Source organism: Pygocentrus nattereri, chromosome 22 (assembly GCF_015220715.1).
Source record: "Pygocentrus nattereri isolate fPygNat1 chromosome 22, fPygNat1.pri, whole genome shotgun sequence".
NCBI classification, from domain to species: domain Eukaryota; kingdom Metazoa; phylum Chordata; class Actinopteri; order Characiformes; family Serrasalmidae; genus Pygocentrus; species Pygocentrus nattereri.
The window spans coordinates 31,584,301-31,597,241 of NC_051232.1; the positions used below are offsets into that span (position 1 = coordinate 31,584,301).

The window sequence follows — 12,941 nt, forward strand, 5'->3', positions numbered from 1 at the left end:
AAGCTTCTTCCTATAACTGCATGGGAAGGAAACATGACTCAGTTTATTATAGTTCTTACTGCTGAAATTCCGTAAGAAGTGTTTGGAAACCCAGCCACTGTTTTGAGACAAATGTAGTTCCCAGTGCTTCTGCCTCTTTAATGGGAAATTTCCACTAAGCATTGTACAAACATGTTTCCTTTGATCACTTGTCACTAATACGCTAAGAGAAAAGTGGCTTTGAACCGACACGAAGTTGTTTCCTGGGTTTGCTTTGCCAGTGCAGATGTGTCAAGTCCTAATATGGATCCTATTGAGTGTTTAATTCAAACCAGGACGTCTGTGATCTCTATCTTGGGTAATATGTAGTAGTTTGAAAAGCCTTTTTTCTCAGCGTGTGAGTGACGGGCAATCAAGGCAAACATGAAAATGTGATTTGCCAAATTTGAAATGTCCTTTTAGGCAGATGACTAGTTCGATAAATATCCTGCAAGTGTGAGAAGTCACAGGCGTTGTTGCTAAACTAGGTCAGAAAGATGTGGGTGACGAGGTTTTATGAATCCCTATGAATGATTAAGATAACAGTTCCATGCTTTATTAAGGTTTTCATCCATAAATGTCCCTTTAGAGCTGCTAAATATATTGCTCAGTATTGGCTTTTGCAGCACAGATATCACAGACAGCTGCAATATGCAAATGAGCCCTCTGAAATATTACTCTTTTATTATGGGATATGAGCATCATGATCGCTCCAGCCGTTTCCCAACACACTCCAGATGAGATTCTGAGGGTGTTTGGATAAAGCACGACATTCAGAGCCACGATTTTGTTAAAATAATCCTAAAAGCAAGAATTTAGCAGCATTTTTAATACATTGTGAATTAAATAGCAAGTGCAATATGCTATTTTGTCCATATTGTGCAGCCTTAGACCATGTATTTCCTATTAGGAAGGTTTAATGATGTTTTTTTTCTTAAACAATTGGAGTAGACTTTCTACATGAAAGACTGATGTTGCGTAATCTTCACTCTGGCCTAAGTAACCTTTTACTAACACTCAACAGCCATGGGCTCCTCTGAGCAGCTGTGTGAGGATTTGAAGATAATTAATGCCTGAAAAGCATAAAAAAGATCTAAAATTATATCAAAGTTCTTCCATCTCTGTCTGAAATGTCATTAAGAGACGTCAATTAAGATGAACTGAAGAAGTCAAAGAAAGTCCCAGAGAGAACTGCTTATATTCTGGCCAAAAAGGCAAAGCAAAACCCCCACATGACGGCAAAGGACCTGCAGGAAGGTTTAGCTGGCACAAGAGTGGTGGTGCACCACTCTACTGTGTACCGTTGCTTGCACAAACATGTTGTGCATCGAAGAGCCATCAGAAGGAAACGTCACCTGTGATTACCTGCGAACAGCTTAAGCGTGAAAAACAACATCTAGAAAAGTCAGAGACATTTTGGGCAGAAGTGCTGTGGACCAGTGAAGAAGAAGTGATTCATTTTGGACATGCTCCTGTTTAGAGCAGCATCTGATGAAAGGAACACCTTGCCCACTGTTGAGCTTAGGGGTGGATCTGTTATGTGGCACAGGAAACATTGCATGAGCAGATGGATAAATGGCACAGTAAAGCTGAAAAGTGGCTTCTTCGACAACCGGACAACAATCTAAAACAGAACTTACGGTCTCCCCTGAACTACTTGGCAAGCTGAAGCTTTTGGAATTGTCCAAGAATATCGCACAGCCAGAAGCGTTCTGTGTGGATAAGTGGGTGAAAATTCCTAAAACAAGAACAGAAAGACGCCTAACTGGCTGAAAAGGAGTGGAAATCTGCCAAAGGGGATTGTGGTGTATATAAGATGTATTTATGCTTGTATATTTCCAGTTTCGGTCACAAACTATATGCAGAATTGTTCAAACATTAGCTTAAATAATGCCATTCTTGTAATGTCAGTTATATGACGGCACCAGAGTCTTTGACCTTGATTTTCCCTGTTTTAAAATCTAGCTGTGACCTGTTTACAGCATTAGTTAAGCTCTTCTGTTCCTATCAGATAAGAACTGCTCCACTGCCGTCAATGAATGCACATCTCTGGATAAGACGTGCCAAAACAACGGCACGTGCTACATCATGGATGGAGACTTCCGTTGCAGATGTCCGCCAGGTACAAGTTCTTGATTCATATAATCCGGCAATTAGCATCCTTGTGTAAAATTATTCAGGGTCATTAATGTAATGCATTCTGTTTATCTTCATATATCAAAGGCGCTTTGAAGCGAATTGCATTCTTTCATCTGATCTTTTGAAATTTGACTGAAAGCACGTGGGAGTTTGTGGTAATCACTTTGTGCCATCTTGCAGGCAATCATCCTAATGTTTTTATTTCTCTCGTCCACTGTGGCTCCAGGCTGTTTGGTAGCCTTTGTTAATCCCATTTGTTTAGCCCACAAAGAAGCACCAGACTTCTACTGATTACTTAGTGAGCCCATTTGAAAAAAAAGGGGGGAAAGAAGCTTAAAAGCTTGTTTGAGAAGCACAGAGTGCAGCGGAGAGCATTTGGTTAAGAATAAAAGTAACGGTGCACCCTCGACATTTCTCTCGCACCGCCTTTTGATAGGCCTGCCTCTCATCCATCAATTTAATTATTGGTTGCTGCTTTTGGCTCAAGGTAGGTAAATGCGTAAAGCGTCAGTAATGGCATCTGCTCAGCAACTGAGGGTGCAAAAGTGATGGAAGAGTTACAGAAAACGTAAAAGGAAACAGTGTGTCCCAAAAATGCTGATGCATGTGGCCAAAAACAAACAAAAAAGGTGGGGCCAGGGCTCCAGACGCACACCATGCTGTCTTCACAGAGATTACATAATAAGACAGGGTCCAGTCGTGGGTTGGAGGTTAGGGAACCGGCCCTGTGACCAGTAGGTTGCTGGTTCGATTCCCTCGACTGACAGTCCAAGACTGAAGTGCCCTTGAGCAGGGCACCTAACCCCCAATTACTTCTTGGGCGCCGTGGATAGGGCTGTCTACTGCCCACTAGTGTGTGTGTTCAATAGAGTGCATGTAGGTGGGTGTTTCACTGCATGGATGGGTTAAATGCAGAGGTCTAATTTCACAGTGTAACGCTGGGGAGTGATCATGAGGCGGACGCACATGCTGAGAGAAGCGAGATTTATTAGGGGCAAATCCAGAGTCAGGGTCAAAACGGTCCAGGCTCAGAGAGCCAACACGGATAGAAGGAGGGACAGACATAACAAAAAGGAAAACAGGAAAAACACACAACGGAGGCCGGAAGAACAATGTTAAACACCACAATACAAAACACCACATGAGTATACACTACAAACAATATTGAATTTACAACCATTGGTCACTGTGTTTACACACTGTGAAATTAGACCTCTGCATTTAACCCATCCGTGCAGTGAAACACCCACATACATGCACTCTAGTGAGCACACATACTAGGGGGCAGTGAGCACACTTGCCCAGAGAAGTGGGCAGCCCTATCCACGGCACCCGGGAGCAATTGGGGGTTAGGTGCCTTGCTCAAGATCACTTCAGTCATGGGCTGTCGGCCAAGGGGATCGAACCGGCAACCTCCCGGTCGCAGGGCTGGTTCCCTAATCTCTAACCCACGACTGCCCCAATGAGTTAGTGGCCCGTACGGGGCCGTACACTTCATACAAAGACCAGCGAGAGACTAGGGAAAACACAGGGCTTAAATACAGGGACAGGTAATGAGACACAGGTGGTTAACAAGAGGTTAACAGGCGAAAACAATCAAGGGCAGGGTCTGAAAAGAAGGGGGCAGGACCGGGAAGGAAACAAAACAAAAGCACATGGACAAAACCAAAACAAAAGCACATGGACAAGACCAAAACCAAAACAAAAGCGCATGGAGGACTGGGATGGACCAATCGTGACACACAGTGTACAAACATAGTGACCAATGGTTCTAACCTCTAAAATTCTAATTCTAAGATAAAGAATATAACCAGTCTAAATGATAAAAATGTCAATAAGTGTGTATATTTACTGTTAATCAGCTATTTCTGATGGCCAATGCAATGCATTCTTGTCCTGAAGAGCAGGAACAGACCAATTTTAATGTATATAATAAATTTAAAAGTTATTGCAAACAGTTATTGTTAAAAACACCTGAACAGAGTCTGAATATACACTTCTTTTCAAGTAATAAAGTATTTTAAAACTACATGTTTAGTTATGGTGGTTTTGAAACGCACACCCACGTACATACAGTGCACGTGCATGTATATGTTGGACCTTAGATGTGTTTGTCAGCATTCCACGTCTGTACACGTGGTAGATTGTCGTTTTTGGGAATTTGTAATGTAGTAGCACAAAATGTATTGGGGAAAATGTAATATATACAAAGCAACTCAATTATTTTGGATGGACAATTTTCAGTCTGGGATATCAGACAATATTTTTCAGCATGGTTCTGTAAAACGCAGTCTGGAGCCCTGGTTTCAGGAGCCTTTTAGGGCTCCAAACCTCTGTCCCACAAGTTGATAAACTAACTGGAATGGGTAGGGCCCTCCACCAGGTAGGATGATGCTCAGGGCCCCCTAAATGTTCAGAAATGGCCTGTTTTGACGGGGTCAGGCAAGATCTCATTATGAGAGGCGATATCGGGGGATAACTTGTCTAACTTGTCTAACCTTCCAAGCACAGTTGATAATGTTTATCTACCAAAACAGATGTTTTTTATGTGACCATACTTTAAAATCCCTTAAAATGAAAGAAAATGATTTAAAAAGTGAAGTATTCACTTTGGCCGCCCTATAATCGTGCCTCATTCATAAGACAACACTCCTTGTAACTTCAACATGAATGGGATGGGCTAAGCTTCTGTTGGCTGAACAGATTGATATAATTTATTTATTTATTTATTTTAACAAATCCAATGAGTTCCAACTGTTTTGGCAGGTTTAAACATCATTTATGGACCTTATGGTCAGGAATAGGATGGTACTTTTTTAAAGCATGTTTACATTTCACAACAAACTCTTGCAAGGAAAACTCCCCTGGTATGAGCCCCTTGAGGCCATCTTACATGTGCTGTTTGACTCTGGTTCATGCAGGATTCGAGGGGGACGACTGCTCCACAGTGACCAGAAGGTGCATGTCCGATCTATGTGACATCCGAGGAACGTACATGTGCGAAGAGCTGGGGGGCACTTACAAGTGCCTGTGCCGTCATGGGTTCACAGGGCAACTGTGCGAAACTCCCATCAGCCACTGCGTCGAGGGTTTGTGCCATTACGGGTCCAAGTGTGTGGACCTTCCCCGAGGGTTCGTGTGCGAGTGCTTGCCTGGTAAGTGCGACTATATTTTCACTCTGTCGTATTCTCTACACCCACAGCCATCCATCCATACCACTGTCAAATCTGTCCTAAATCTGCCGGAGTACATCTTCATGTTGGCACTACATAAAACATTTGCTTTGCCCCTGACTACATAATTAAATGACCGTTTCCTTTACAGACCTTGAGTAATTACAACTTAGTGCACAGCACAATGAGGTTGATGAAAGCCAGACTGCACTCTGACTGGGTGCTTTATACTTTATCCCTGCCGTTGAAGCCTTGCCTTTCACGTGGGTGGCCAGGTACTCAGAGGCGGAGTGTGCTGTCAGATCATTTCTTTTCCTGTGTTGTTGTCAGGGTTAACCGGACGATTTTGCGAGATCAACATTGACGACTGTTCCAGTAAACCATGCGGCGCCCTCAGCATCTGCAAAGACGGTATCAACGCCTATGACTGCTTCTGCGCACCTGGTTTCGTCGGTAGGTGTGAGAATCACTAGAGGCCCCACGAAGCAAAATGATCACCTTAGCAATGAGCCCGCCGGTCCTTTAAAAAGTCGTATGATGTCTAAAAGTAGATTTGAGAAATTTTAGGAATAATGTCATGAAATATCTGAAGGTAACTTTTTTTGCTGATATTATTTGGCCTATATCAGTGTGGCTGATTAATATGGGATAACTAAGCAAAATTAGTTTTAAGAGAAACATTATAAAGGAGGAGGAGACAATACACTGGTTAAAAATGAATGGGAAGAAGTTAGTTAGCAATTCTTGTGTTAGTGGGTCAAGCTATTTTAGTCAACTACATAATAGGTACAAATCCTTCATTTAGCAAATAATCTATATCAATCGAAAACATAAATGATGTATTACCGTAGTGAAAGGCAGGACGGCGCCCACCAGTCACAGCATCAAAAGCACGTGAATGGCCTGTTCAGTGTTCAGCACTGCAATGACAGTCTCTCCTGACCCATCTAGATTTTTAATCTATGCAAGGAAAAAGTTCCCTTTGCGTGATTCGCTGCTCATTTGCACAGTCGGGGCAAACTGAAGAGGTGACCGACGTTTACTAGGCGTATCTCCCAGATCTGACCCTTTAAAAAGTGCTAATCGTTCATCTAAGCTGATTTCTTCTGACGGCATAGAGTTCGCTCTGTGCTCATCTTTTTAGGAAATCCGTAGCAACGACAAACAAACGTCAGTCCAGTCGTCGTCACTTTGCCAGACCTCCTCCTCGGACGCTGTGGGCCTCGGTAGTTGAGCCTCCAGAGTGTTTGAAAGTCGCTATCTGTTCACATCGCTAGCAGATACTGAACTCCTAGTTCGACGTTCGACCACGGCGTGATTTAACGATAATACGCTGCATCACAATGCAGGCTGCCCCCTAGTGTCATGGAGATCAAGCCCTGTAAATGTTGCCCATGCTCATTTCTAATGTCAGCTTGGTAACCAGCTGCATTATCAGAAAGAACCAGCTAACAAAGCTGAGTTCAAGGAAAATGGTTCATTGATCTCCTGATATGGCCATTGTTGAAGGTTATTAGTTAGCTAGGAATGAAATACTAACGTTAGCCATCTGGTTTATGTAGGTGGTGTTTTAAAGCCTTTAAGCTTATTGATATCGGTTAAATTAGCTACCAAAAAAATGAGATAGCGAGGTTACTTTTGATTGTTCATGGTTCTGTATATAGGACCTGTTGTCTTTACTAAAGAACCCATCATTCATTAGTGTGTATGTTAGATGGCAGCACCACTGGCACTTAAAACAATTCTGGAAAACGGATAATTCCTAAAATAGAGATTAACTCCATAATGCAATGTTAGATAATGTTAGACGGCTTAGCCAGTTAGTAATCTGAGAGATTACTGAAGCTACAGACTATTATTTAAGATCAGTATGTCATTTATCTACTAGCTCATTTTAATTTAATGTAGCTACATAACACCAGCTACATAAACCACACGAGTATCTGTGGTTTATTCCTAGCAAACTAATAACCTTCAACAATGGCCATATTAGCAGATCAATGAACCATTTTCCCCAAACTCAGCTTTAAGTCAGTTAGTTCAATCTGATAACGTAGCTGGATACCAAGCTGACTCCCTTAGCAGTGACTAACTTCCTCCCATTCATTTTTAACCATTGAATTGTCTCCTCCTCCTTTGTAATATCTCAGGTGTAACATGAATTTTGTCTAGTTTTCCCACATTAATCAAACATGCATATATACTGCAGATAAAACCTCGGATTGTGTGATTTTTCAAGAAAAATACAGGCTGTATATTATCAAAGATTATTTATTTAGAAGTCCAGTGCATGTAAAGCACATTTAAATATTAGAAACGCTGACTGCAGTGAGAAACGATCGTCAACAGCTGTTAGATCATCTGAGCTGTTATTCCAGAGCTGGCTAATTTCATCTTATTGGCCTCGAGGTCGAAAGGCCTCCTGCCCTAGGTGTGGTTTGCTGTACAGTGTTGCAGGCTTATCAAAGAGAGCTCACCTTGCAGACGTTACTCTATCATCATGATTGCGCGCTTTGATATGTGTTTAACCGAAGGGAGAGGTTTATTTATTTATTTCGTTCTCCACATCATTAACTGTAGGTGATTTTATTTGAAAAGGGGGCTGCCTGTGGCCCCGGCGAGTCAACAGCTAGGGGAGCCTTAATGAAGTGAACCTTTCCTCCTTCCTTCCCAGGTAATAACTGTGAGATTGAAGTGAACGAGTGTCTAAGCCAGCCCTGTCAGAATGGAGCGTCCTGCTCGGATGAGCTTAACTCCTTCAGCTGCGTCTGCCCGAATGGAACCGCAGGTACTCGCCCATGTGAGATCGGCTTTGTTTGACCTTCATTATAACAAAATGTACATAAACCAAACTCGGAGCTTTTTCTTTGTTTTTTATTATTTTCTAACTACATTGATCTAGTGACCATCTAAAATGAATTGGCATACATGGAATATTACACTGTCTGTGTTTACACGCAAAGATTTCCTCCACTCCGATTGAATACATTCCGACGACAGATTAAGACTGAGGTGTTTTTATTGTCACTCTAATCAGCAGTCTGATAAAAATCTCAGTTTACATTCTCACTACAAGTAATAAGATCCACAATTACACGGGTATTATTTTTCTGATGATCTTAAATGGACTTAAACGCTGGAGTTCATGTAGAACTGCTGATTCACCCTTTAACCCTGAAGATCAGCGCAGACTGTTGGTCACCATAGCAATGCAGACTACAATCTCGCCCAACTAGTAGCTAACGAAAAAGACATCGAGACAGCGAGAGACAGATTTAAGACAAACGTCGATCATTTGGAGACAAATTGACTTATTTACATTACCTACTTGCACTTATTGCAATTATAATCACTCCAGCTGGTTTCCAGATACGTTTAATTTGATACTTTTGATACTTTTTTTGATCCCACAAACGGGGAAATTCCACCTCCGCGTTTAACCCATCCGTGAAGTGAAACACCACATACACACTAGTGAACACACACACTAGGGGGCAGTGAGCACACTTGCCCGGAGCGGTGGGCAGCCCTATGGGATCTAATCTGCGATGAGAAACGGCCAAACACTAAAAAGCCACAAAGTTGAAGTCAGTTTCTCGTTCCTCAGCTTCTTGAGCGAATTCTCTCTTTCCACCTTAACTGGTGCAGCCGTTACATTCTGGCGTCTCAGGCACCATTTAAGGTGGAACGGGAGAGTTCTGGCGGATGAGAAGCGACTTCAGCTTTGTAAAAAGTCGAACGCTGAGAGACGTTTCCTGCTGGAGATGCGAGAAAAGCAGCTCTAGCTGAGCTGAAGCTTGAAGGAGAGCAAAGCAAGTCTGTCTGGTGTATTTCTATCCTGTACTACTACATCAGCACACACTGAGACATATTTACAGCCAAGATGGTAAAATGGGCATAAAATATTGTGGCTCCCAAGCACAAAATAGCTCTTCTTAACATCGCCAACCTTTGGCGTAGACGAAGGCTAGATTAAAAAGAATTTCCAGCAGTGTGTCACCATTAGCAGTGCTGTTTGTCCCAAAACTAGCCTTAATCTCTGTCAGGGAAAGCAGCCGCTAGTAAATATTTAATATTTTTCATGTATTTCTGGTTATAAATAAACAAACAGTCGCAATAACTCCATCGAAACTGCGAGCAAAGACATCTGCTTTTCATCACCTTCTTGTTGTGAACCGCTTTATTACCGCAAAGCTGTCAGACTGTATGACTAACTCTTCTAAACAGTATGAGTTCATGCCATGCAATGCACTTTTTACACCAGATCTATTTTGCTCATTGCCTGTTCCCTTAGTTTAAAGTTCACTTCAGCCCTTTGAAGACAAAGTGTGCTGCGGTTCATGTCCAGCCAAATTATCTTTATATTTTCAAGTGTCATTTTGCCCCTGCAATCCTTTCACATTCATGCAAATTGGTAAGGAAGCAGGCTCAATTAGCTGTCCTGGTCTAGAACAGTGCGTATCTCAGTAACCTCCTGCCCAACAGGATGTTCAGCTCGTCTATATATAGTTCAATCCGGGAGGTGCAAAGCGAGGAGCCTTTAAAAGGGATTTTAGATTGAGTTTTCCTTTTCGTCTCCGTCTGCATACTGTAAGAACGTTTGATTATAATTGGTTGGCATGGGAATTTCCATGAAGCTCTTCCTCCTTGTTTTCTATCGCTCTTTCTTCTTTCCCTCTCACTCTCTCTCAATTCAGGCAGCTTATGTGAAATCAATGTCAACGAATGCCAGTCGTCGCCATGCCTGAACAACGCCACGTGTCTGGACCTTGCCAACGGATTTGAATGCATCTGCCCTCCAGGCTTCACTGGTATGCAATATAATTAATTAAACAGTTATGCGCCACATATAGTTCACTCGAACTGGGCCATATCCTTCGTCTTTCATCATGATTCGCTTTTGTAAAGCATCTCTACATCACTTTGATGTTACTGTGCGTTTAAAACTGATATATATGTAAATGACATCTGTTCTGATTGGCTTCAGTGTATTTTGCTGCTGAAACACACTTGATCACTTCAGCTTTATTCAGTGGGACTAAACTGTTGTTGGATGAGTTGGATCTACACCCCGTGGCCAAAAGTATGTGGACACGTGACCATCGCACTGTTGTCGGACGTTCCGTTCATGTGGAGTTCCCCCATAACTGTCTCCGCTCTTCTGGGAAGCTTTCTACAAGATTTCGGAGAGTGTCCATTTAGTCAAAAGAGCATTTGCGAGGTCAGACAGTGATGTTGGACGAGAGGGTCTGGATCACAATGGACACAATGGTATTCCGTGGGGTTGAGGTATTCTGGGCCCTGTGCAGGCCACTGGAGTTCCTCCATACCAAACTGGTCCATCTATGTCTTTATGGAGCTGCTCTGTAAAACAGTAAAGGCTCTTCCACGAACTGCTGACACAAAGCTGGAAGTGTATAACTGTAAAATGTCAAATGTCTTTGTGCTGTAGCATCAACATTACCCTTCACTGGAACTCAGGGGCCCAAACCCTGAAAAACAGCCCAGCTCATTATCCCTCCTCCACCAAACTTTACTCTTGGTGCATTCCAGTAGGTAACGTTCTACTGGCATCCACCTAACCCAGACTCATCCATCAAGCTGCCAGATAGTGAAGCACAGAGATTTTTCTGCTTTTTAGCAGCCTGTGGTCCTGCTCTTTGGTCCTGTAGCTGTTGTTGCTCCTAATTGCTTCCATTTCACAGTAATAGCACTTACAGTTGTCTGGGGCAGATCTAGCAGGGCTCTCACTTGTTGCAGAGATGGCATCCTATGCCAGGGCCATGTTTAAAGTCACCAAGCTCATCAGTATGACCCAAGGCAAGGCTGTATACTTCATTTTATATACCTGTTAGCGATGGGCATGGCTGAAACACCTGAACTCAGTAATTAGAAGGGGTGTCCACATTTTGGCCACATAGTGTGTATATATGTTGGTTTTCACAACATCACAAAAACATTGAGTTTTGTCTCGTGCGCTTTGAAAGAGTTTGATTCAACAACAACCAGCAGAGAGCAGCACTTAGAGGTTTTACTGTGTTCCTATGTAAGTTAACCCACAGAACAGTGTTCAGTTACCTCACCTAAACTAATCATAACCCTCTGACCAGCCCACAGTCCACTGGCTAATCCACCTAACATTAACAAACCACGTTTTTATTCTATTCATAAATAACATCACACTTTTTCTGCTAGGCCTCATTGCACAGGCCTTATTTTACGTTTAACCTGCTAAATTCAGCAAATAAACAGTAGTTGTGTGTTAAAAGTGTGCAAATGTTTGTTCCCTACAGAGGATATATTTCACTTTCACTAAGACAAGCATACACGTGTATGTAGTAAATGTATTTTTATTGGCATAACAGTCTCTTTCCTGTCTTTTATTCTTATTGAGCCACAGCAGAAAACGGATGATTACACTGTGAATTGGAGGGTGAATGGAATGCTTTGATTTTTATATATTACATCATCACTCTTTAATAACAAAATGAATGAAAAAAAACTGTTTTTCCATTATATGAGCTCCTGTAATAATTCCTAAGTATTGCTTTTCAACTATCAAAGCAGCAGCAGTACGGTTTGTGCTGTTTTCCCGTTCTCTGTGAGTCTATTAGTAGCACATATGCATTGTTTTGAGAGTGTTTTTCGGAATGACCCCCGCCACCCCCACCCCCCCCCCTCGTCTTTTTTTGGTAGGCTAACGAAAGTCATTACCAGCTTGTCATGTTGGCACCCTGTCTGAGTGTTGGTGCCCGAGTTTATTTGTCCCCTCTCTTTGTGTTTCCCCCTCTCAAAGGACCCGAATGCGAGCTGGACATTGACGAGTGCGCCTCTTCTCCCTGCAAGAATGGGGCCACTTGCATTGACCAGCCTGGTAATTACTACTGCCAATGTGTGGCTCCATTTAAAGGTAATAAGCACACAGGGAGTGAAGTGTGTGGTGGGGGGTGTGATGGGCAAAAAAAAAGCAAAGTTAATTAACTTCAGAAAGCTTTCCTCTCACCTGCCTGAACCCATTCCGGCAGCGTCGCCACTTTGGTACGTCTTCATTCTCTGGACATGCTCGAGGACAAGCCCAAAAAAGAGAAAATCACAGGAAACGGTGGCCCGAATAACAGAGGCCAGTTCTAATTTCAGCAGAGGCTGTTTCATGTCGTGCTACAGAGAAGAACGCCATCCTGATGGTTGGGGGGACAAAACCCCTCAAGGACACGTTTGAGGAGGCTTGGTACCAAGGGTGTACTTTAAACAAATAATTGCCCAGCAAAAGGTGGGTCCAAAAAATCAGGCGCGCAATAAAGCGGCACTCAAACTGATTGGCATCATTAGCCGGATTGATTTGAGGCGTCAGAGGGAAGCTCTCCCTCGCTGGCTTGTGCTCGTGCTCATGCTCATAGAGCTTTGTCCCACCAAGAGTTCCACCAAGTTCCTTGTCTTAATCTAATGGGACACATTCGTTGCGTTGGTCCATTTCTTGCTCGTTTTAGGCCCATTTTTATGTCCGGCTTTCATTTTTCGGCCAACTCTGAGTGCTAGTTTAATGCAACCAGCAACAGTAAGCAATCAGACTATCACCGTTTAACTGGTGGTATGTTGTCAATTAAAAGCTGG

The 12,941-nt window shown here is 42.7% G+C and overlaps 1 protein-coding gene across 1 annotated transcript in view; it reads left to right on the plus strand.

The window, feature by feature from the left end:
* Positions 1 to 12,941, plus strand: part of eys (eyes shut homolog) — a 445,373-nt gene that overhangs the window by 125,106 nt on the left and 307,326 nt on the right. The window contains exons 14-19 of the mRNA XM_037532720.1: positions 2,030 to 2,140; positions 5,079 to 5,312; positions 5,661 to 5,783; positions 8,005 to 8,118; positions 10,028 to 10,141; positions 12,127 to 12,240. Of these exons, the coding sequence (XP_037388617.1) occupies positions 2,030 to 2,140; positions 5,079 to 5,312; positions 5,661 to 5,783; positions 8,005 to 8,118; positions 10,028 to 10,141; positions 12,127 to 12,240 (810 nt within the window). The remainder of the gene's footprint in view (positions 1 to 2,029; positions 2,141 to 5,078; positions 5,313 to 5,660; positions 5,784 to 8,004; positions 8,119 to 10,027; positions 10,142 to 12,126; positions 12,241 to 12,941) is intronic.